At 42.6% G+C, this 26,713-nt stretch overlaps 1 protein-coding gene across 2 annotated transcripts in view; it reads right to left on the bottom strand.

The window, feature by feature from the left end:
* Nucleotides 1–349: 349 nt before the first annotated feature.
* The window catches only part of MAPK8 (mitogen-activated protein kinase 8), a 79,023-nt gene continuing 52,659 nt past the window's right edge, over nt 350–26,713 (bottom strand). Inside the window, exons 8-12 of one of the 2 annotated variants that reach the window (XM_030203165.1) lie at nt 25,335–25,517; nt 21,175–21,299; nt 10,636–10,699; nt 4,882–4,959; nt 350–2,933 (exon numbers count right to left, since the gene is read on the bottom strand). In XM_030203165.1, the coding sequence (XP_030059025.1) occupies nt 2,791–2,933; nt 4,882–4,959; nt 10,636–10,699; nt 21,175–21,299; nt 25,335–25,517 (593 nt within the window). In that variant the 3' untranslated portion in view covers nt 350–2,790. Of the gene's footprint in view, nt 2,939–4,881; nt 4,960–10,635; nt 10,700–21,174; nt 21,300–25,334; nt 25,518–26,713 lie in introns of both variants that reach the window. The other variant, XM_030203164.1, reaches the window with a different exon arrangement.

Below are 26,713 nucleotides of genomic sequence, written 5' to 3'. Positions count from 1 at the left end.
ACAAGTCCATAGACCGCTATTAAATGGACTGGAAAAATTCCTCATTTTTAGGTATAACTAGTCTGGAATGTTTTTACGTTTGGGGAGCGTGCCAGGTGCCCTTGACCTGGATTGGCCACTGTCGGTGACAGGATGCTGGGCTAGATGGACCTTTGGTCTTTCCCAGTATGGCACTACTTATGTACTTATGTACTTATGTACTCTGTAAAACTATTGAAACACTTCTGGTTTTATAAGTAGAAAAAGAAAAAAAAAAAACAACAGCAGTATCTGTCTAAAGAAAGAATGTTAATGGTTATTTACACTTTTTAAACAATGATTAGCCTAATAAAAGAACCAAAAACGGTAGTTGAGTTTTTCAAGTAATTTTTATTCTTCTGTGTTAACAAAGTATTCCATTTCTAATCACATTTCCACTAGCTTCCAAATTTTGGGTTTAAAAACGTGAACACCCCTAAGTTGTATCCTCCTGAAGTTTGATCTCATTGCAGACTATTAAAAAAATAATCAGCAAAACCAGGAATTCTACAATGAAGAATACTAGAGATTTCATTAATTGCTACATCCTAGTATGCACAAGAAGCAATCTAGTGAATAAATAAAAATTTAAAAAGGGAAGCAGGGTTTGTATTTTGCAAAATAAAGTGGTAACTGGTTACCAGCTAACCCCAAATGGAAAAAAAAAAAAGCCATTTCCCTGCAAAATCTTAGAAAAGAAAAAAAGTTAACAACGGTCACATAGGACATCCTGCATACACAAAAGTACATCATCTTCTATCTTGGAAGATAGCCTCTGCTTTTCTAACACTTTATTAAGATTCTCTTATTCAGTTAAGTCACTTCACATTTTGTTGCTATACATAAGTACCTTGCTCTTAGTGTAACAAGGCAATCAACATGGCCTGAGTACATTAAAAAAAACAAAAAAAACAATGGCATTTATCAAAGTAATTAACATGATTGTTTCTCATTCTTACTGTCAGAGATACATACAACAATATGAAAATATAAAATGTAAACAGGTGACAGATGCAAACGGGCAGCAGTGCCATAGTTCAGCTAGTGTTGTACAAACAGAACAAAAGCAGCTTATTGACCACACAGCTGGGGAAGTGATGGCTAGGGACAAAGAACCTGCAATGTCTGGCATCAGTATGATTACAAAGGAGACAAGAATTAAATCCATGTTATCCAGAATTAAAGAGCTGTTACACAGAGAACACCGGAATCTTCTGTGCAGCATCCAAGCTTATGGGGAAGGCTAAAATGAAATGTGTGCTATTAGCTAGTGTCAGAACAGATTCAGGAAGAAGAAATGGATCTTATGATATTCAGGTTATAGAGAGAGATGAATAGAATGTGCTACTCACCATCAAAAGAACAGTTACTGAAGCAGAATAAAAGCTGTGACATGTAGCCTAATCATGAAAGTATAAGGAGGTAAAGCTACTTTATTTTTCAGCACCATTTAAGACACCGTGTTTTGTTCAATTCATGCAGACAGGAACTGCAGGAAACCTGTCAGAATTAATTATCCCTGGCGTTACTGACCAACAAAACCTTGTTTCTTAGGATTAAAAAGGAGCATACACACAAAAATAAGTGTTCCCTAAACAAAAAATCATTACTTAAACACCAGTCTGGCTAGATGGAAATGGGGAGGAAAAGAGGATATACCTAAGTTTATCTTTGTTAAATCTAGGTTTTGAATTTGATTTATTTTGTGCAGAGCTCAACACTTAGAAAGTTTCCCTACTGACACTGGATTTACAACATAAAATTCTTGACTCAAAAAGAAATAAAGCCAGACTGAAGGAACGTCTAAGGAACTTTGGATATGTGAACATCAGCTGTAAAGGCCAATGCTCATTTCTAGAAATCTATCTAGGTAAACACATTTCATGTTTATATAACATCTAGTACAAGTAAACAATGTATTTGCAGTTTAATGAGTTATTCATGTAGGAGTTCCTGTTTCCTATCAGCTGATGCTTTATCATGCTGAGTTCAGTAAGTGCTTTCAATGATATACTTTGATTTTCTTTTGCTTCATTTTGGGTGTGTTGGGGGGAGTGGGAAGGCATATTACAAGGTTGTTAAAATAAATGAATGTGTGTGTTTGAAGCTGAAAGAGTTAAGTGGGCATGCTAATAAAGGCAAACTGCTCCTTCTTGTACTCTCATTGACAAATGATTAAAAGTTTCCTTCATGTCATTGCACCACACTGTAGTGTTTGTCTAAGAAAAAAGTTACTTGACAATTTATTGCCAAGAATGGCTATTTTCTTTTCTAATTTATGTTTGCTTCCAGAAATAAAACAAACAATCCAGCATTTATACACGGGAGTGATATCATGCACAAAATTTTTCAAATCAATTCTATTAAAAAAGTAAAAAAATAAATTGAAAAACCTATAAAACATCTTAAATAATTCACAATATGGTATTACACCACAAATAAGTTTCTCTGATAAAATAAATCTTACAAGTTTGGTGATGAAAAAAAAACATGATAGGAAAAGCAAAACAAAACGTTGAATTTCTAAACCTCAATAAAATTAAAGTGACACTTATAGAATACGATGCAGCTGAAAATGAAACATTTGCAACTGCATTTATCACAACTTAACAGCTTCAAAATTTACAGCACTATAAAATAAAACTACCAGACAATTCTTTAAAATAATACCACCGGTATTTTTCCATTGTTCTACTCAGAGAACTAGAAGGACCCCCCCCCCCCCCCCCCCGAATCTTTCCTTCCCCCCTCCCCCAACAAAGAAAGTCACAGTCATCTGCAGCAGCCCAAAGAACCAGCTGATGCTTCTAGACTATCATCAGTATCAGAGGCCAATGTCGGGTCTGTTGACATGGAAGACCCATCAACAGATGATGATGAAGATGGATGTTGAGAACCATTAGTCACTGCCGCACCTGTGCTATGAGAAACAAAACAGCAAATCAGTTGCAAATACAGTCTCCCTACTATGGAAGGCAAACACATAATAAAATGAAGTAGAGTACAATGAGAAAATATAACACATAAATGTTCAACTTTGTAGTATTCATTACTGATGTTGCTGTTGCCCTCCAGTGGCCAAAAGTGATATTTTTGAATGGCTAGAAATTTCAAGTAGCAGATTTTTTTTTTAAACCTAAAAATTAAGGTTTCGCTGTAAATGTGTTTTGCTGACAATACTACTTTCCATTTTTTGAACCTTCACAGCTGCATCACTTTTTAGATGGAAGGTTCTCCAAGTGACAATCTAGATGGAAGTTAGATCTTAAAGGTTTAAGTGCTATTATTTCTTATTTCTTTTTTGTTTCTATTACCTCCTCTCAGGTTTTGTGTATTGCTCACACCTCCCCTGTTTGTGGACTAAGAGCCTGTACTAGTATTTTCCTGGGCTGATTGCCCTTAGTATCTTATTTGTTCTTTGTTACCGTATGGCATGTTTCTTGACAAAGTTATCTTTGGGTTGTAAATTTAAAATTTCTATTAAAAAAAATTTAAGTTCCAGTGAATTGGGTCTCACTATGGCTTAGTCTAGTTGTGCCTTGTGCCTTACAGTTTTATATCCAAAATACAACTTTTTTTTAAAACTGGAAATCATTACCCCAAATTCCAGTTTTAGGAAACAGTATTCAGTGTAATGTTTTATCATCTATACCCTGTTTGGAATAATAGTAAGCATAAAATTAGATTGGGATGTTTACCAAGCAGGTGTTCTAGCCTATGCTATGTTTCCATTCTAATTATCAATCATCCCAGTCCCTTTCGGCCTCTTTTTTATCAATTTCTCTAGCAGAATTTATACTGCTTATTCTGGGGCCTATTTACTAATCTGAATTAGATGTTACTGCAGCAATTAATTGGGGACGCCAACTTAAACTTAATATGGCAGATAACAGTGCAGTTATCACCACCAAAAAAGACATAGCTAACTACATCACATTACTTGCAATGCAGGTGACTTGTCTTAATGTCAACTGAATGAGAAACTGTTGACATTAACAATTACCACTAAGGTTTTGCAGTTACTGCATTTATTCTGGAAATTGACATACAGCGGACTGCAAAATCTTACTTAAACAGGGTCCATCGTCAGCTACCTTAAAAAACTTTTCAAACTTATCTCCAATCTCCTCTATTGATTAAACAAGTCACAATATTTTTCATTCTAATTACTATGATTTCACATCTCCTATTACACCTATTGTGCTACATATGAAAATCTGACTTTAGTGGACAGACGTCTTCCTTTCTAAATATACCCAATTATTCACCAGCATGTATTTATTAGGATTTATTTACCACCTTTTTGAAGAAATTCACCCATACGTTACGAAATACTAGCTGTGACCCAGTAAAAATGGAGAGTATGATCCCTTACACCTAGTCTAACCCAAACACACTTCCCCAACCACTCCAGATCACTCTCAGCATTAGTCTCCATCATCACTGCTACCTGGCCATACCTACCTCTTTTGAGAATGGGGACATCGTTTTTGGTCCCATGCATAAACTTTCAATGAATGCACACTGGATAACTCACAGTGCTCCTTGATAGCTACATGTAACAGCATGGACAGATAGTGAGCCAGCAACCAATGGTATTATATACAGCTAGGAAGCATGATCATCATAAGGAGTAGAACTGTATATCAATCTTAATTGATAAGTTTCTCCAAGCACAACTGATATTTCCTTCATAAATCATTTTATCCTATTGAAAACAATTTGATAAGTACAGTAAGGAAACATTTATATGTATGTTGTGTTTGAAAAAGAACTAAATATAAATAAGATAACTATTTCCTTTTTCATTTAAAGAAAGATTTATTTCTTGAGAAATCAGATGCTGAAAATGTTGTAACCAACCTAAAGATGCTGGTTGGCCACGTACAACTCCATTCTTGGCTCTCTCTTCCCAGTCTAAGACTTCTTTATATATCAACTCTGAAAATAAGATGAGAAAGATACATTTTATCAAATAAAGAATTCAATGAAACATCAAGATGAAACAAAAGCATTTTTTAAAATGTTATTGGAGGGTGTAGATCCAGAGGAAGCAAAGCACTTCTAAGTTTTAAAACAAGTTCAATAACTACCCAGTCCAAGGAGAGACAGGAGCAAACATGAAAAGAGAATTATGGTAATGGTGTACAACAGGCAGGATTTCTGTACACGGTCTCAAATCACAAAAAATTTACTTCTTCCATTATGGCTTCCATTAGTCAGAACATACATTCTTACCCTTCTTACTGTTCTACTTACAACAACCATGGACTCTCTAAGTGCATTTCATGTCCAAGCATTTCAAAATTAAGATAGTTCACTCTAAGCAGGGGACAACAATAATAAAAATCTCTATATGTTTCCAGCTAGCAATGTCCACTGACATGGAACTGTTCAAGTCAAGGCAATATCTAGAACACCAAGAAAACTCAACGCTACCTGAAAACTATTCAGATTTGCTAAACTAAACCCACAGATCACTGTGAATGACCTGCTGAAAAAAATGGAGTGGTGGTCCACAGCACAGCTTTATTTTCACATAGAAGTGCTGTCAAAAGAAACCTTCCCTACAATCTTATCATAAAAGTCATTATCTAAAGTATGCAAAAGAAAACCTTTATAATCCTGAAACTTTTTGAAACAAAATACTTAGGAAGCATGAAAAAAAAAAAACCCTGAACTGTCTAGACACTACCATACAAGATACATTTAGGGCTGTGTGCACTGCGCATGCACGTCTTCCTTCCTGCCCGCCGCGTGAACATGGTCTCCTCAGTTTAGTACTAAAGCAAAAAATAAAGTAAAAATAGGGGAGAATATCTGCTACAGGTAAGTATCTTCACTTTTTCCGATGACAAGCAGGCTTCAATCTTCCCACAAATGGGGAATCCCTAGCATCCAGGCTCACCCAAAACAACATTGGTAAATTGGACCTCGCAACGTCGAGGATATAACACAGATTAACCTGAAACTATATACAATCTAAATGAGAGTGCAGCCTGGAACAGAATAAACGGGCCTAGTAGGGTGGAGTTGGATTCTAGACCCCAAACAGATTCTCCAACACTGACTGCCCAAACCAAATGTCCCGTCGGGTATCCTACTCTAGGCAGTAGTGTGATGTGAATGTGTGGACTGAAGACCATGTCGCAGCCTTGCAAATTTCTTCAATGAAGGCTGACCTCAAGTGAATTACTGACGCAGCCATGGCTCTGGCATTATGAGCTGTGACATAACCTTCCAGGGCCAGCCCAGCCTGGGCATTAAGTGAAGGAAATGCAAGCCAAACTGAAATGGTGCATTTCCCGATGGCGATGCTCATCCTGTGGGGATCAAAACAAACAAAAAGCTGGGCGGACTATCTGTGGGGCGTCTGCTCCATGTAGTAGGCCAATGCTCTTGCAATCCAAGGTGTGCAAGCTGCTTTTACCAGGATGGGCATGAGGTCGGGGAAATAATGTTGGCAAGACAATAGACTGATTCAGATGCAACTCCGACATCACCGACACCACCTTCGGCAGGAACTTGGGGTGCATGCGGAGGACTACTCTGTTATGATGAAACTTAGTATAAGGTGCATCCACCACTAAGTCCTGAAGCTCACTGACCCTACAAGCTGAAGTAACAGCCACAAAGGTCAAGTATTTCAGATGGCAGGAATTCAGTTGCTCAAAAGGAGCTTTCATTAGCTGGGTGAGAACAACGTTGAGATCCCATAACACTGGTGGAGGTTTGACAGGGGGGTTTGACAAAAGCAAACCTCTCGTGAAGCGAACAACTAAAGGCTGTCCAGAGATGGGCTTACCTTCTATATGTTGATGATAAGCACTAATTGCACTAAGGTGTACCCTTATGGAGTTGGTCTTGAGACCAGACTCTGATAAGTGTAGAAGATATTCAAGTAGGGTCTGTGTAGGGCAAGTAAGGGGATCTAGGGCCTTGCCCTCACACCAAAAGGGAAACCTACGCCACTTAAAAGAGTAACACCTCTTAGTGGAATCTTTTCTGGAAGCCAGCAAGATGGGAGAAACCATCTTGCTGACTTCCAGAAAAGATTGTAAGCTCTTTGAGCAGGGACTGTCTTTCTTCTATGTTTGTGCAGCGCTGCGTACGCCTTGTAGCGCTATAGAAATGCTAAATAGTAGTAGTAGTAGTAGAAACCCTCCGAAAGAACCAAGAAAGCAAATTTTAGGCTCTCAATATCCAAGCTGTGAGAGCAAAGAGACTGGAGGTTGGGATGTAGAAGTGATCCTTCGTCCTGCGTGATGAAGGTCGGAAAACACTCCAATCTCCACGGCTCTTCACAGGACAATTCCAGAAGAGGGAACTAAATCTGCCACAGCCAGAACAGCAACAGTTTCAACAAAGTCTTTCACACAAGAGGTATCGGAGGATATGCATACAGAAGACCTGTCCCCCGATCGAGGAGGAAGGCATCTGATGCTAGTCTGCTGTGGGCTTGAAGTCTGGAACAGAACTGAGGGACCTTGTGGTTGATCCGAGAGGCAAAAAGATCTACTGAGGGGGTGCCCCACGCTCAGAAGATCTTGCATGCTATGCCCATATTGAGAGACCATTCGTGCGGTTGCATTATTTGTGCATTGTTTGTGCCCGTCAGATAAGTGGCTCGAAGGAACATGCCATGCTGGCGAGCCCAATGCCACATCCCGACGGTCTCCTGACACAGAGAGCGTGATCCAATGCCCCCCTACTTGTTGGTGTAATACACTGCAACCTGATTGTCTGTTTGGATGAGAACAATTTGGTGAGATAGCCGATCTCTGAAAGCCTTTAGAGCGTTCCAGATCACCTGAAGCTCCAGGAGGTTGATCTGAAGATTCTTTTCCTGGGTGGACCAAACTCCTTGAGTGGAAAGCCCATCTACATGAGCTCCCCATCTCAGAAGATATGCATCTGTCGTCGCCCTTCACATGTTTTCCTATTATGATCTCTGTTTAATAAAGCTTGTTAGTTTTGCAGTTAATGCATATCAATTTCCAAAATTGAGGTACAGTAGCTTCTCTCTGGATATTTAAGCACTAAGGTCAGCGTTGACGTCAAAGACTGACCATGGCATGTATATTTACACTCGGATATTCAGCTTCGAGCCGTACCTGGATACCTGGGTATTCGGCGCTGGTATAGGGAAGCTGCCAGAAGTGATTCAGGTAATCCTGATATTCAGTGCCAGTACCTAAATAACTATCCACATTAGTTAGGACACCTGTTTTGTTCTCCTCACTTATCTAGGTATTGGTACTGTATAATAGCAGTGCCTAAATAACTCCAGACTGTCCTGACGCTATCCAGATAACATTGGTGTGGTCATTATTAAGGACAGTGCCAGGCAGACTTTTATGGTCTATGTCCCAGAAACACCAAAGACCAACCATGATCAAGTATTTTATATCACATTCATTGTTGGTTTAATCATGAATTGATAATCAGTGTGACTGTTGGGAAGACTGGATGGACCATTCTGGTCTTTATCTGCAGTCATTTTCTACGTTACTATATTACCGAAGATTTTTGGCAGCATTATTCGGATAATGCCACGGAAAATACTGTAAGTTACATGCATACTTGTCACATTTATGCAACTGTTGTTATGGCAGGTCGATTGAAGATGTTAACTGCAGATACATAGAAGTTAGGCGCACTGTCTGGTTACGCTAGTACTCTATAATAGAATCTGGGCACCCAGATGACATAGAATAAGTTCTCACTGCATGAAACCAGGGCACCTAAATGGAGGTACCCACTTACAGAATTGCTTCCTTATCTTTTAACCTTTTATCAATGCAATACTATTTTACTGTCTACAACTGTATAACGCTAGAGAAACCAAAACAGGTAAAAGGTTTTGATCTTTTTTTTTCACCCAATCTCCCTCTTCCTTCTTTTATATATGCTTCCTCCCCTTCCCATTGAACCAAACTGAACTTGAGTCTGTTATGGGCTAATGTGGGTTATAAATGTCATGAATGAATAAATAAATAAATCATACAACAGCAACGTGCTAAATCTGGCTCAGGGTTGATATCTACTGGGCTCTGGAAGAGGCTGCTGATCATGGCCATTGGTTGAGGACTGTTGCTACAATGGCTAGGCCTAAAGGAAAGGGTTAAAAAAAATGTATGAAATAAGAACATAAGAATAGCCATACTGGGTCAGACCAATGGTCCACCTAGCCCAATTTACTGCTTTCAACAGTGGTCAATCCAGGTCATAGTATCTGGAAGAAACATAATTAGTAGCACCATTCTACGCTACCAATACAAAGGTAAGGAGTGGCTTCCCCTATGTCCATCTTAACAACAGGCTAAGGACTTTTCCTCCACGAACTTGTCTAAACCTTTTTTAAACCTAGACCGCTGTTACCATATCCTCTGGCAGAGAGTGCCAGAGCTTAACTATTCTTTGAATGTCCAGAAAGTTGATGAAAGATCATGGCACCATAGCACGATTCTGTGAGTTGGTAACCTAGGAGAAGGATGGATCTGCCAGATCAAAAAAAGTAAAATGTGTACACACATCCCAAGTACACTATGAGACACAAAAACGTATCTTTTTAGTGTCTAGAATATATACTGAAATCTTTAATTCACATGTCAGAAAAGCAAAAGTTATTTTTAATACTAGGATATTTTATGGTATCCAATAGGTAGCCTATTTTCTTAATAGCTAAACTGACCATACAAAATCATTTGTATGTTTTATTTTATTTTATTTTTTGTTACATTTGTACCCCGCGCTATCCCACTCATGGCAGGCTCAATGCGGCTTACATGGGGCAATGGAGGGTTAAGTGACTTGCCCTGAGTCACAAGGAGCTGCCTGTGCCGGGAATCAAACTCAGTTCCTCAGTTCCCCAGGACCAAAGTCCACCACCCTAACCACTAGGCCACTCCTCCACTCCAATGTATATATGTCTATGTGTTTGTTGTCCTTCATCTATGGACTCTGCCTAAAACTTTTCAAACATTCATTCAAATGACAGAGCAGTCAGTAACCTCCAGCTCATATTTGTGTGTTCTTGATACCTGGTAGCCCCATTTTTTTTTCCTATAAGAAAATGGTCCAGTTGTCACTTAAAATATTTTAAGTTGTCCTGACACTAATTAGTACAGTAGAGTTTCGATTATCCGACATAAATGGGATCGACAGGTGGTCGGATAATTGAAAAGTCAGATAATACAGAAAAAGTAGATGAGAGGTAAGAGAGACATATACCATGTTTCAAATAGGAAGCATTAACAAGAGTTTACAAACTTATTGTGCACAAAAATCTTACCTAGAACAGCTGCCTTTTAACTAAACACAAAACCAGGAAAGAGAGAAACCGGTGCACATTTAAATGACAACGCTGTGACGTCGCCTAGGTATGTTGGACAATCCAGAACGTCGGATAAGTGAGACTTTACTGTAGTTAATATTCACTATATGCAAATATTGATAGTAGATTTAATATTTCTCAGCCATTTCACAAGTCAGAAAACTCCTTGCTAACTGAACCTCAAAAAACTGGCACAGACAATATAACATAGTAGCTTGAAAACATTTGAATACATTTTTAAGCTAATAAGTAGTAAAGAAGCAGTACACATCTCTCTCTACCTTTCCATTCTTCTATTGTGTGTTCTCTCTCGTCCAGTTGCTTATCAGGGATCTTTGGTGGCGGCTACAAAACATTTAAGATTCAACAAAATGTTGTTATGTCATAGCAAAGAAAACCAGATGCAAGAGACCACCACCCCAAGCTGCCACTCAAATATGAAATTTCTTAAACATTCATGGGTTTTAAAGTTCACATAATTTAGTAAGAACTGTATAGAAAAATCTATAAATGCACTTAATGCAATATGGGGATAGAAATCAACTTTATGGTCCTTTCCAGAAAACCAAATTACTTACCTGTAGCAGGTGTGGTGGACTGCAGGATGCAAATCCTCACAGATAGGTGAAGTCATCTGACAGAGCCTGGGGCAAGAAAAGACCTTCTCCAGCTCGGACAACTTCTAGAAGCTTTTGAGAATAATCACAGCATACACACATCACATCTAGCCTGCTGTTGATGCCTGGGGACTGTGTCAATCTTTATTAAAGCTTACAAAAGAATACAACTCCATTCAAGGCAAATGCCTGGGATAAAATACCCAAGACCTATAGTAGCCAAAGTGTTCAGATATTTGCAATCTCTGGCTATTCTAACCACGGCCAAAGCAAATGCACCTCTTCTATACAGTGAGCAGAAACTATTTATTATTCTTGATTTCTCCAAAATGATGGCTCGGAAAATGAAATTATTTCCTGCACAGCAACCAGCTCTCAAAAGACCTCGGGGTCTAAATACATGTTGACGTACCATGCTACGATGAAACCTAACCTCTGTAATATCACTTGATTGTTTAGAGATCTTAAAGACCTGCAACATTTCATCAGCGCGTTTAAAATGAAACATTCTATAACATGAAGTCTCTATCAGGGTACTGTGCTTTTTTAACTGACAAGCCTTGGAATACTCCGACAGAGAATGAAATAATCTTAAAAGCAGATTTAATTCAGATTCTGGTAGCACTGAATTTGATGCTACCAGTAAGCCTTTGACATGGTGGCCTTTGCTGTTACTTTGGCAGCTATTCTTGAGTTCAGTACTTGGGTCCTGTTTCCCATGTTTGCTCTATGACTGGATGCAGAATACTCTGGTAGAGACTTTAATCTTATCATTGATAGTGTGGAGTACCAATTCTGCAAAAAGTGGATCCAGTTCAACAATGGAAGGATGCTCCAGCACGCTTTACAAAATTATTCTTAGTCTAGTTGCCCAGTTACTAACTGCAGACAATGGATGCACTAAATCCAGTTTATTGCTACAGCTTGGTTAGCTTTGAGACATTAAAGTCTGACTTATTTCTGGAGTTGCCCATATTTGTTGAACTGGTTACTGGTCTCCAGCCAAACAGAACAATGAGTTGAGTCACTTTAAAGTGGAGATGAAGCTGAAGCTGGTTGCAATTCTTGGTGAACAGACATATGTCTATCACAATAGACTGCTGGTCATCCCATGGAAAATTTTACATTAAGGTGACTGTCCACTGGACTTATAGTCTTTAGAGAGGAAATCTGCTTATCTGGCTTTAAAACTAATGATTCCAACTTTGTGAAAGCCTTTTTTGTAATTGGACAGCATGATGATGATAATTAAGACACAAGTGACAAATCAGACAGCACTACTAATGCAGGTGATAATCATAATGATGATAAAGTATATTTTGCTATAGGAAAGTCAAGTGTTTCAGAGATTCCCTTGATCAAAACTTGCAGACCCATTCAGAAGACATCAATAATATTGCAGCCTGATTTGAAGGAACTTTTTATCAGACTGAAAAATCTACTACCTGCTAGTGCAGTTCTTGAACCCTTTTTCAGCTGTGCTGGATTACTGACTCACAAGCACACTCACATGAGTGACAGTCATTTTCAAAATTCAGTTTAGTAAAAGCAAAGTGGATTGAATTGTAAAGCAATAAAGTTGTGGGGATAAAAACGTTAGCAATGCTGTTGATGGGGTAACCCCCATCCGACAGCGTTATGAACAGCTATGAGTACGGTTTAAATTGTTTGACTGAAATTTGAGATGCAGTAAAGCGAATGATACATACCTGTAGCAGGTGACAGCAGGCTGATTGTTCTCACGACTGGGTTGACGTCCACGGCAGCCCCCACCAACTGGAAGAAAACTTCACGGGCGGTCCCGCACGCAGGGCATGCCCACCGCGCATGCGCCGCCATCTTCCCGCCCGTGCGCGAAAGTTCCCGCTCAGTTGAATGACAAGCAAAGGAATGAGTAAAACGCAACTCCAAAGGGGAGGAGGGAGGGTAGGTGAGAACAATCAGCCTGCTGTCCTCGGAGAACACCTGCTACAGGTATGTATCATTCGCTTTCTCCGAGGACAAGCAGGCTGCTTGTTCTCACGACTGGGGTATCCCTAGCTCTCAGGCTCACTCAAAACAAGAACCCAGGTCAATTTAACCTCGCAACGGCGAGGGCATAACAGAAATTGACCTACGAAGAACAACTAACTGAGAGTGCAGCCTGAACAGAATAAAATCGGGTCCTGGAGGGTGGAGTTGGATTCAAACCCCAAACAGATTCTGCAGCACCGACTGCCCAAACCGACTGTTGCGTCGGGTATCCTGCTGAAGGCAGTAATGAGATGTGAATGTGTGGACAGATGACCACGTTGCAGCCTTGCAAATCTCTTCAATAGTGGCTGACTTCAGTGGGCCACTGACGCTGCCATGGCTCTAACACTATGAGCCGTGACATGACCCTCAAGAGCCAGCCCAGCCTGGGCGTAAGTGAAGGAAATGCAATCTGCTAGCCAATTGGAGATGGTGCGTTTCCCGACAGCGACCCCCTTCCTATTGGGGTCGAAAGAAATAAACAATTGGGTAGACTGTCTGTGGGGCTGTGTCCGCTCCAGAAAGAAGGCCAACGCTCGCTTGCAGTCCAATGTGTGCAACTGATGTTCAGCAGGGCGGGTATGTGGTCTGGGAAAGAATGTTGGCAAGACAATTGACTGGTTAAGATGGAACTCCGACACCACCTTTGGCAGGAACTTAGGGTGAGTGCGGAGTACTACCCTGTTATGATGAAATTTGGTATAAGGAGCATGAGCTACCAGGGCTTGAAGCTACGAGCTGAAGTAACTGCCACCAAGAAAATGACCTTCCAAGTCAAGTACTTCAGATGGCAGGAATTCAGTGGCTCAAAAGGAGGTTTCATCAGCTGGGTGAGGACGACGTTGAGATCCCATGACACTGCAGGAGGCTTGACAGGGGGCCTTGACAAAAGCAAGCCTCTCATGAATCGAACGACTAAAGGCTCTCCAGAGATGGTTTTACCCTCTACACGATGATGGTAAGCACTAATCGCACTAAGGTGATTCCTTACTGAGTTGGTCTTGAGGCCAGACTCTGATAAGTGCAGAAGGTATTCAAGCAGGTTCTGTGCAGGACAAGAGCGAGGTTCTAGGGCCTTGCTCTCACACCAAACGACAAACCTCCTCCACTTAAAAAAGTAACTCTTTTTAGTGGAATCCTTTCTAGAGGCAAGCAAGACGTGGGAGACACCCTCAGACAGACCCAACGAAGCAAAGTCTACGCCCTCAACACCCAGGCCGTGAGAGCCAGAGACTGAAGGTTGGGGTGCAGAAGCACTCCGTCGTTCTGCGAAATGAGAGTCGGAAAACAGTCCAATCTCCACGGTTCTTCGGAGGACAACTCCAGAAGTAGAGGGAACCAGATCTGACGCTATCAGAATCATGGTGCCGTGGTCTTGCTTGAGCTTCAGTAAGGTCTTCCCCACCAAAGGTATGGGAGGATAAGCATACAGGAGGCCGGTCCCCCAATGGAGGAGAAAGGCATCCGACGCCAGTCTGCCGTGTGCCTGTAGTCTGGAACAGAACAGAGGCAGCTTGTGGTTGGTCTGAGAGGCGAAAAGGTCCACCGAGGGAGTGTCCCACTCTCGGAAGATCTTGCGTACCACTCTGGAATGGAGCGACCACTCGTGCGGTTGCATGACTCTGCTCAGTCTGTCGGCCAGACTGTTTACGCCTGCCAGATATGTGGCTTGGAGAAGCATGCCGAACTGGCAAGCCCAACGCCACATCCCGACGGCTTCCTGACACAGGGGTCGAGATCCGGTGCCCCCCTGCTTGTTGATGTATTACATTGCAACCTGATTGTCTGTCCGAATTTGGATGATTTGGTAGGACAGCCGATCTCTGAAGGCCTTCAGCGCGTTCCAGATCGCTCGGAGCTCCAGGAGGTTGATCTGAAGATCTTGTTCCAGGAGGGACCACAGTCCCTAGGTGTGGAGTCCATCGACATGAGCTCCCCACCCCAGGCGAGATGCATCCGTCGTCAGCACTTTCGTGGGCTGCAGAATTTGGAATGGACATCCCAGGGTCAGATTGGTGCACCAGTGCAGCGAATTGCGGCAACTGATGGACAGGCGGATGACATCTTCTAGATTCCGGGTAGCTTGGCACCACTGGGAAGCTAGGGTCCATTGAGCAGATCTCATGTGAAGGCGAGCCATGGGAGTCACATGAACCGTGGAGGCCATAGGACCCAGGAGTCTCAACATCTACCGAGCTGTGACCTGCTGAGACGCTCTGGTCTGAGAGGCAAGGGATAGAAGGTTCTGCGCCCTTGCTTCGGGAAGAAAGGCCTGAGCCGTCTGAGAATTCAGCAGCACTCCTATGAATTCCAGAGATTGGACTGGCTGGAGATGGGACTTCAGGTAATTTATCACAAACCCCAGCAGCTCCAGAAGGTGGATAGTGCACTGCATGGACCAAAGAGCTCCTGCCTCTGAGGTGCTCTTGACCAGCCAATCGTCGAGATACGGGAACACATGCACTCCAAGCATGCGTAGATATGCCACAACCACCACGAGACACTTCGTGAACACCCGTGGTGCAGAAGCGAGCCCAAAGGGCAGCATACAATACTGAAAGTGCGGTGTCCCCAGACGGAATCGGAGATACTGTCTGTGAGCTGGCAGTATCGGGATGTGAGTGTAAGCGTCCTTTAAATCCAGGGAACATAGCCAATCGTCTTTCTGAATCATTGGTAGAAGGGTGCCCAAGGAAAGCATCCTGAACTTCTCTTTGACCAGGTATTTGTTCAGGCCTCTCAGGTCTAGGATGGGGCGCATCCCCCCTGTTTTCTTTTCCACAAGGAAGTACCTGTAATAGAATCCCTGCCCTTCCTGCCCGGGTGGCACGGGCTCGACCGCATTGGCGCTGAAAAGGGCGTTGAGTTCCTCTGCAAGTACCTGCCTGTGATGGGAGCTGAAGGATTGGGCTCCCGGTGGGCAATTTGCTGGAGTGGAGGCCAAATTCAGGGTGTATCCGCACCGCACTATTTGGAGAGCCCACTGGTCAGAGGTTATCAGAGGCCACCTTTGGTGAAAAACTTTCAATCTCCCTCCGACCGGCAGGTCGTCCGGTAAGGACACTTTGATGGCGGCTATGTTCCCATGGATCCAGTCAAAAGCCCGTCCCCGGCTTTTGCTGTGGAGGCGCAGGGGGCTGCTTAGGCGCACGCTGTTGACGGGAACGAGCGCGCTGGGACTGTCCCTGTGCCTGAGGAGGCCTTCGGGCCGGCTGGGTGTACCTATGCTTGCTGTAGGCGTAGGGAGCAGCCTGCCGGGCCCGGGAAAAACGTCCACCTGCAGAGGTGGATGCTGAAGGCACCCGGTGGGAGAGCTTGTCGAGAGCGGTTTCCCGCTGGTGCAGTTGGTCCACTAACTGCTCGACCTTCTCACCGAAAATGTTATCCCCCCGGCAAGGGACATCCGCCAGTCGCTGCTGGGTGCGGTTGTCTAGGTCAGAGGCACGCAGCCAGGAGAGTATGCGCATCACTGTACCTTGGGCCGCAGCTCGAGATGCCACATCACAGGTGTCATAGATACCCCTGGACAGGAACTTTCTGCACGCCTTCAGCTGCCTGACCACCTCCTGAAAAGGCCTGGACTGCTCCGGAGGGAGCTTATCCACCAGGTCCGCCAGTTGCCTCAGCTAAATTGTTCCGCATGTGAATGCTCGTGTAGAGCTGGTATGACTGGATGCGGGTCACGAGCATGGAAGATTGGTAGGCCTTCCTCCCAAACGAGTCCAGAGTGCGAGACTCCCGCCCCGGGGGCGCCGAGGCGGTATCCCCTCCAACTCCGTGCTCTCTTGAGAGCAGAGTCCACGACCGCCGAGTCATGAGGCAGTTGAGGCCGCATCAACTCTGGGTCAGAGTGGATCCTGTATTGGGACTCCGCTTTCTTGGGGATGGTGGGGTTAGATAATGGCTTCAGCCAGTTCCGAAGCAGTGTCTCTTTGAGGACATTGTGCAACGGTACCGTGGAAGACTCTCTAGGTGGTGATGGATAGTCGAGGACCTCGAGCATCTCAGCCCTCGGCTCATCCACGATGACCACGGGAAAGGGAATGCAAATAGACATATCCCTGACGAAGGAGGCAAATGAGAGGCTCTCAGGGGGCGAGAGCTTCCTCTCCGGTGAAGGAGTGGGGTCGGAGGGAAGGCCCACAGACTCCTCTGAGGAGAAATATCTGGGGTCCTCCTCCTCCCCCCACGAGGCCTCTTCCTCGGTGTCGGACATGAGCTCTTGCAGCTCAGACCTCAACCGGGCCCGTCTCGACTGTGAGGAACCACGTCCTCGGTGATGGCGTCGAGCGGTGGACTCCCGCGCCGGCGGGGATGAAGCTCCCTCCATCGACGTCAACTCCACCTGTGTGGCGGCCGACACCGGTGCCACAAGCGGCGTCGGAGGCCTCGGCATCGGGCTAGAGCACACCGGCGCCTCCACCAACGGCACCGGGGGCGCAAGCACCCCCGGTGCCGGCAGAGCCTGGCGCACCAGCCCTTCCAGAATCCCCGGAAGGATGGCTCGGAGGCACTCGTCCAGGCCCGCTGTCGGGAAAGGCAGGGGGGCGGGTGTGGGTGTCGGTGCCGGAAGCTGCTCGGGTCTAGGAGACAGTACCGAAGCGCCCGCGGACTGACGCAGTGACACCTCTTCAACCGAGGGGGAACGCTCCTCTCGGCACTGCCGCTTCCTGGGCGTCGAGTCCTCCTTCGAGGTGCCGGAGCTGGCAGTCCCGTGCGCCGTGGGCGACCGATGACAGTGCTTCTTGGTTTTCTTTCGATGCCCGTCATCAGCGCTCAGCAGTAGAGACGAAGAGGAGGTAGAACCCCCACGGCCTCGAGGAATCGGATCCGACAGGGTTCGGTCCTGACGGCCCTGGGTAGAGGGAGTGGCCGGGGCTGACTGCCTGCACGGCCGCCCACCCCTGCCGTCACCGGCAGGCCGGCGGGCCAACGGTACCTGTACTCCTGGGGTCGGTGCCAGAGTCGGCGCCGATTTCGTCGACATCAGTACCGGTACTGAAGATCCGGCCCGTCGACACCGATGCCGTTGAAGTCGACATCGAAGGGCCGGCGCAAGTTCCGAAAAGACGGTCCCGAAGAACTTGCCTCGCCACCTGTGTCCGCTTCCATAAGCCGAGACACAAGGTGCACGTCTTGGTATTATGCTCCGGCCCGAGGCAATGGAGGCACCAAGCGTGGGTATCGGTTTGCGAGATCTGCCGGCCGCACCGACCACACTTCTTGAATCCGCTCAGGGCCTTCGAGGACATCGATGGAAAAATCGCGTCGGCGAAGTCAAAGTCGTCGATGGTGGCAGTGAAAAAGCACACCCGAAAAAGAAAACGACCGCGCAGCCACAAGGCCACAACGAAGCGCCCTCACGGCTAAGAACGACGAGGACACTTTCCTTTTTTTTTTTAACAATTGAAAAAAAAAAGAAATATGCGAACGCGTACGCAGAGAAGGAAAAACCGTGGCGAGATCGCAATCCGGTTTCCGGGGCTGATAGAGAGAGAGAGACGATAACACGTCTCTCTCCAGCGCGGAATAGAAAAAAACTGAGCGGGAACGGTCGCGCACGGGCGGGAAGATGGCCGCGCATGCACGGCGGGCGTGCCCTGCGTGCGGGACCACCCACAAAGATTTCTTCCGGTTGGTGGGGGCTGCCGTGGACGTCAACCCAGTCATGAGAACAAGCAGCCTTGATGCAGTAAAGTTTTATTAAGGAATATAAAATAGTTGAAAATATTTAGAAAAAAAACCCACTGCCTGATCTGTGGAGGTGGGTGCTGTAATTCTTGTGGATTAAACATATATATCTATAAATTGCACCGTTGAGATTGACCGTTATAATTGTTAAGTTACTGCGGCAAACTATGATTAAAATATCAGCATTGACTACATAGACATGCCATATTAGTGTTTTTAGAAGTATAAGATATGCATCATTTTAGAGGCCACCTGTCCATCTGTAAAACGGGGAGTGCTAAGAAAAGTGATGGCTGTCAAATATGACATATATGTAGCTAAATCGAGTATATAGAGATTTGAACTTCCTGATTTGGGTAAAAGGCTCTTAGATAGCTTATCTTTCTCTTGCACTTTTTGATGGAATTTTGTTGCTTTATAAGTATGAACTGGAAGCTGCAGAAAAGAAAAAAAATCACATGAAGGTTATTCAATTATGGTAGCCTTTAAAAGGCTTCCTGAATTCTAACTAATAACCACAGCTATGAATGTGTACTGGTCTAAGTTTAATTGTGATTGGTTAATGGTTTTCATTGTTTGTTAAATTTTGTTCTTCTACTCTGCATGTAACATTGTAGATGTGGATATATTTAATTTGAATTGTTTTTATAAATTCTTGTGTGCATCCTGTTGGAAAATGGCCTGTGTAGCACAGCTCTTAATTCCAATTGAGGTGAAGGTCTTAATTGGGATCTGGGATTATTGTATTGTACTCTTCCTTCAATGTTGTAAGCCACATAGAGCCTGCCTTGGTGGGATTATGTGGGATATAAATGTTCACAATAAATAAAATAAAAATAAAATAAATAAATAAAATTTATGACAAAACTCTAGTGACTAAAGAACCCAGACAGATATGCCTCTGGATCCTATGTGATCTTTTTCAGCCAATCACCTCTATGGATTCAGGAGCTGCAATCCACAGGGACGGATTTCTCCAATGTAGATACTGATGGACCAGATTGTGAAGTGCCAAACATTCAGCCTCGCTGTTGTTCGCAGCCATTAAGACCTCTAACATTTGTGAACACAAATTACGTTGAAAGAATTCATCTGGCCCCGAACACTACAAGCTCCAGTTTATGAAAATCTATAATGGATAGGGGTCTTGTTGCACTGGGTAAAGTTAAGCTGCTGGGGGCTCTTTTCTGGGATGTGTCACCCAAAAGACAGCTGAAGGGAAAACAGAACGACTGAGATTAAATATAACCCTGAACAGTGGTGCCTCAGGCCCGCAAAAATAGGCCTTAATGGGCAAATGTGGAAAAAGAAATAAAAAAAGCAGCCAAAAAGTCTAGTTAAGTACCAAGACACTAAGAACCTGTATGACAGTGACAGAAATCCAGTAAATATGTAAAAAGTTAAATTTGCTTTGATAATGAGTGCTGGGTGATGCAAACGAATGGCTTTGCAAAAACAAACAAACAAACAAACAAACAAAAAAACAATGACTTGAAACAGTCTCCATGTAACAGCAGCAGGCAGGAAGTAATGTACGTTCATGATTATGTTTCTCAAAAGCTTCTAGAAGTTGTTTAAGTTGGAGAAGATTTTTTTTTCACACTGTCAGACATCACCCATCTGTGAGGATTTGGTATCCTGCTTTCTTGAAGAAAGAATAATCACTCACAAAATACAGTGAGTAACTTAATTCCTTTTCAATTAAAAACACTTTCAAACTATACAGTATTTGTTTCAGTTATATTTTATGTATGTTATTTTATAAGCTGCTTTGAACAAAAGTACTTTTTTGGATTAATGAGCTATAAATAGTTAAAATAAAATCTGAACTAACTTTTCATATTAAAATACACCAAATGCTCAAAAATTCACAGGAATCTTATGCTATTAACTATGCATACTAGTTCATGTGTCAAACAAACTTGACGTGATAAATAAGAATAGAATGAACTTAAAAGAAAATTATATTTATTCTGTCACTCTTACTCCCTCCTAAAAAATAGGCTATCCTCCCTTTTTACAATGCCGACACAGCCCAATCAAAGTGAATGGGCTGTGTCGGTATTAGCTCACTGGCAGTCACTAGTGTGGCTTAGTAAATAGGGGGGTATATGATTAGAATGCTCAATCTGTGATAGAGCCAGTTCAACTACTTGACTGAGTAGCGCACTGGCGGTAAAGTTAGAGACTTTGTGATTTTGGCACCCTTTATCGCCGGTGCCCTGAGCTAGCGCCTCACCTGGTCCAATGGTTAAGCTGTCCTAACTTAGATTAAGAGCATTCTAGTCACAAAGCCTAATTTTTTTTTAAGGAGAGAGCACAAATGGCAGAATGAAAATAATTCTGTTTCTTCTTTCTATTAACCACCTCTATTTTATTTTGCCTCTTAACCCTTGCTGTACATATCATGTCTTCTATATACTAAACTAGAGACATTTACAACATACAAACATGCACAACACCACATATATATATATATAAATAAAAGGGAAAACATACTGCTTCTGCTTCCAAGGGGTCATACCAGACATTGATGTATGGGTGTAAGAGGGCATCATCTACAGAGATTCTCTTTGAGGCATCAATGACCAGCATCTTGGATAACAAATCTCTTGCTTGGCTGGCTGTAGCAAAGGAAATACTCTTGGTTAGATGGATAATTGCATTCTCAATCACCAAAGATAACCACCTTCTTCATTAACTGCCCACACTTGATTACTAATGTGGTGATCAGTAGAATAAAACAACCCAAGAAACTTTTGCCACGTATATTCCATTAATAAAGAAATATCCCTTCTGCCCCAAGATGGCACCCACAGAAAGCTTGTGGGTTAGCGTCAAATCAAACTGAATCAAAACAATCCCGAAAAACAAATATCATTAACCTTCACTGAATGATGCATTTTATTCACGAAGCTGGATAGTTAAAAGGCTGTCCAAAGACACATAGGGGCTCACTTTCAAAGCACCTAGACTTACAAAGTTCCATAGGTTACTATAAGTTTGTAAGTCTAAGTGATTTGAAAACACGCCTCATAGTATTAAAATACCGTAAACTTGTGCCTGGCTTGTATATAGTTGTTTGATTCTGAGTTTGGTATAAGAACACTGGCTAGTTCCAGACTGCACCACTCCTTGTGCTTTAATATCACTGGGGGGGGGGGGGGGGGGGGGGGGGGGAGTCATCAATGTAGGCTACTGTTAAGACATGTTGCTTTACTGTTAACCCCATTTATTAGTAACTAGATCTCAATGCATAAAATGGGACCTGTGCTAAAACAACACAAGTTAACAGTACAATAACATGAACACGGGTGACCCAGCCATTATGATCAGCTTTGATGCTGAAAAAGCATTTGATCGGGTGGAGTGGCCTTTTTTGTTTTCTGTCCTAGGAAAATATGGATTTCAGGGGTGGTTTACGAGGGCGATAACAGTTTTATATGAGGCACCGCTGGCTAGATTGTGGGTGAATGAGTTGCAATCCGAAGTATTTCAAATACAGCGGGGAACTCGTCAGGGCTGCCCACTTTCACCCTTACTTTTTGCACTATACATGGATCCTCTGATCCGTGATATTTACTCATGTGCGTCAATTAGTGGGGTGAGATTTGGCGATCAAGAATTTAAAGTGGCGGCCTTTGCTGATGATCTGCTAGTGGTGCTCACTAAGCCTCGGGAATCACTGGCAGACTTATTGGAATTATTCTTAGAATTTGGAACATACTCAGGATTTAAAATTAATCATGACAAATCAGAGGCACTGGCTATAACAGCAGAGACCCGTAGTACATGGGTGGGACAGTTTCCCTTACGTTGGGTGGAGGGCTCTTTTCGATATTTGGGGGTCCTGTTGACTACAAGGACAGGGGATATACAAAGATCCAACATGCAATGGCTGCTAGAGAAAACAAGACAGCAGTTGGACGCCTGGAGGGCGTTGACACTGTCACTGTCAGGACGATTGTGCTTGATACGCATGGTAATTCTTCCTAGATGGCTATATGTCATGCAAACATTGCCAATAAAATTAGTACAGAAAGATATACGACTGTTCTATAGATTGGTGACGAGGTTTTGTTGGGCTTATAAAAAGGCAAAGATACGGTTGCCCTTACTATTGGGGGGATGGAAACAAGGTGGTATAGGACTGCCCAATATTAAATTCTATAACATAGCATGTAACTTGAGACAGGTACGCGATTGGATTTGTCTTTCTGAATATCACACACCATTGGGCATAGAAAGGGAATTGTTTAAACCATTTCATTTGGTCTCGCTGCTACATGGGGATGGTCCATCATTGGCACAATTGAGAGGTAACTCTGTTCTGTTGGGACCTGTACGAGATGCATGGAGGTTTTTGGGGAAACTTCTGGGAGGGGACCCTCAGGTGTCGGAACTCCTAACGATTAGAGGAAATCCGATGTTTGGACCCGGTCAGGAAAATTCAGTTTTTGCGCGTTGGGAGGCACAGGGCTTTAACAATCTGGAGACAGTGGTAAGCCACACAGGAGAGCTTCAACTCTTAAATCATCTGATCCCTCAAGAATTAATTCGATGGGGTGACACCTTTGCACATTGTCAGTTGAAACACTATGTTAATTCTCTTAATAAGGTGTCACTTCAAATCCGTTTGGGAGAAAAAATTTTAAACTTTTTTACTGAAGTTTCAAATGAGGCTCCCTCCATCTCGAATTTGCAAAAGAAAATTTGGTCCCTAGTACCTGGGAAAGATCTAGCTCAGCTTAAGAGGCGTTGGGAAGTAGATGTAGGTCAAGATTTAACATCGTGGGATATAGCAGCACATCTTAAGAATGTAACACACTTAATTACTGGTGCAGGGTACAGGGAGTGTGCGTACAGAGTTATACATAGAGCATACTTTTCGCAAGTGCAGCTCTACCGTGCGGGGGGAATAAGGACGCCCACTTGTTTGAAGTGTAACCTAGCCGACAATTCTCTATATCATGGGTTTTGGGGTTGCCCGCATATAAGATGTTTTTGGAAGAGGGTGGTGGCTTTTCTTTCTCTCATGATGCCAAATTGTATACAGGGTACACCTGCTCAAGTAGTGCTTGATTGCCCGGATGCTTTTCGTGGGTTCAGAACAAGTGAAGCTTTGCTATGCCGTAAACTTTGCTTAATTGCAAGAAAATGTATTTTGCAGCAATGGACCTCACAGAACAAACCAGAATATTGGCATTGGCGAAATCAAATACATCAGGTACTCACTTGGGAAGTGCAAGAGGCCAGAGGGTCTTATAAACGTAAGCTGCGATTTCTTGGGATTTGGAATCCTTACTTGGCCAAGTTAACACAACGGGGAAGAAGTCTAATTCTTAATAAACTATGATTAATAGTATATTTCAAAGGGGTACACGGGAGGAGACATATTAGAGGGGTATACAGGAAGGGAGGAGGGAGAGGGAGGGGGGGGGGGAAGGGGAGGGGGAGGGGAGAAAAGTTATAAATACTGGATGGCTACATGAAAGTATTAAGTTTGAAATGTTACTTTACTGAGTTCTGTTGTTTTGTATTGAAACAAGCTATGTTAAAATGGATTGTGCTTTTCTATGTGTCACCAATAAAAACTATTGAAATATAACAGTACAATAACATTTATTAATTGTAGCCCACATTGATAACTTTCCCTCTAAGTGTCCAGCTTTCTGGCTCCATCTACTGGTAGGGGAAATACAACCCACTGGCCTGGCACGATTCAAGGAAAGGAAATTAGTAGGTAAATTTTACCATTAACCCCCAAGTTCTATATTTCGTCCCTTAATTTCTGTGTATATATTATATACAGGTACATGTTTTTTTTTTCTTTTTTTTACCTGGGGCAATGGAGGGTTACATGAGTTGCTCAGAGTCACAAGGAACTGCAGTGGGAATTGAATGTGGTCCCCCGGGTTCTCAGGCCAGTGCACTGTAGTGTCTCTATTCTCTAGTGTCTCAATGTCTCTATTCAAGCCTAGGGTGAGGGTATCAAGCTTTTTGATGAGTTCAAATTCAACAGTTTCATGAAGAAGTTTCCCTGTTAAAGTTCCTTTGTTGAAATATGGCAATCTTAAGGTCAGTTAGTGTGTGTCCTGGAAGGTTGAAATATTGCCCTGTTTTTTGAATATTGCAATTTCTAACACATTTGTATCCATTTATCTTTTTTTTTTAAGGACTGACCTCTTTGTCCTATGCAAACTAATCTAACTACTAATAGCTCAAAATGCAAACAGTAACTAAAATACTGCAAAAATGAAAATCTCTTAAAAAAGTTACATGTTTAAACAAGTGAATTAAATATCACTATCAAATGTACACAAATTTGAACATGTAAAAATTATTTACAGAATAGAAGGACTTCAGAGGTCAATATATGCCACTATTAAATTTCTGTGGTTTATAAGAGCAAGCTTATAAATAATAATGCTGCCAGAATGGGCAGTTGCACTTCAAAAGGACTCATCATGGGATTATGAGCGGGAAATGATAGACTGCCTGTTGGAGTACTGTTGTTATTTATAAGCATGCTCTTATAAGCCACAGAAATGCAATGCCTTTTGTGCATGCTAAACATTTTCATGATAAACCACTTTACAATCAATACAATGCTCCTGAAAGGTAGTAGGCAAAATATTTATAAGGTGACAAAGTCTTACCCTTTAACTTGTTGTGCTCTGAGTCAGCTGGGAAAAGCACATCTGGGAAAAGTTTCTCAAAACTATAACCAGCGTATTTGGGTCTGTTCTCCACGTAGGTTCTGACTGTGGGCTGTAATTTTTTCATGAACTCTGAACATGGTGTACCAAGTTGCTCGATGACTTTATTCCACTGATCAATATCTAAGGAAAAGCAGCTAAGGAAAATAGCATGTCTGCCATCCAACACATATTCAAGTCCACAAGAACACATTAAGACACTTCAGAGTAAGCACCACGACTGATGGTTTGCAATTTATTTTTCTTAGAGGATGAAGATAAGAAGTGAAGGGGAAGTGGGAAGGGATTTGATATACAGTCTTTCTGTGATTACAGTCAAAGCTGTTTCTAATCTAATTGCATGGTGGCTCAATCCTAGTTTAAGTATGCCCAAGACTCATAACACAGTAGTAACCTGGGAAGAGCATTGTACATTTGTAAGTCTCAATTCAATTTCCTTAGCTACTATTTGCACATCCTTATGCAAGTCACAAATTCTATGTGCTTAAATTTTACTGTCAACTGTTCAAAGAACACAGTCATTTTGGGCAAAACTTATATACACTGATAGCACCATATAAAATACCATCAATAACATGTTTGTAATCATTTTAGATATTATGTATAGACAGGCATTGCTAGGAGTCGTCTACTACAGCAACGTTCAAATACCTTCAGGAGTAGCAAATTCTCATGTAAACCTGGAAACTGTCTAAATAAGAGATCACACAATCATAATTATAGATCTACTTAAACTAAGCACAGATTAGCAAAGGCTAGACATCAGTACCCTATAGCTCTGCCTTGTTAACACATTTTTAGGGGATGAATATGCTTAACCTCTATAAAAGCAAAGACATTCACAACAAAGCAATGACCTGGAATGTTAATTACCAATGATTAGAAAAGACAAAACAGGATTTTTTGTACATTTTTATATGATGACCACTGTCTTCGTAAGATTGAACCTGGATTATTATGACCAAGAACCCATATCAGGGAGGTTTCGTTAAAGTTCCTGCACCCGATCATGCTGGGGATATAAAACACTTTAGATCTTGGCCATACAAGAATAAATTTACCCCCCCCCCCCCCAATCATCTATAAAACATCTGCATATGAGGAAAGGCCTCAAAAGGACAGCCTCCAGCAGGTACCCCCTTCTAGATAACTTCCTGCTATACAGATGAAGTGCCCCATGCCAAAGGCAATGATAAGCATCAAGGAAAGGACAATTACCTAAGAGCACATCCTGCTGAAAAAGGGGATGATTCCTATAACAAAAAGGAAGAACACATTACAATAGAGAAAAAAAAATTAAAGTAGCCTAGCACTGCCAG

Source organism: Microcaecilia unicolor, chromosome 5, assembly GCF_901765095.1.
Source record: "Microcaecilia unicolor chromosome 5, aMicUni1.1, whole genome shotgun sequence".
NCBI classification, from domain to species: domain Eukaryota; kingdom Metazoa; phylum Chordata; class Amphibia; order Gymnophiona; family Siphonopidae; genus Microcaecilia; species Microcaecilia unicolor.
The sequence above is the reverse complement of the archived record's forward strand: the minus strand, read 5'-3'. Positions and strand labels throughout refer to the sequence as shown.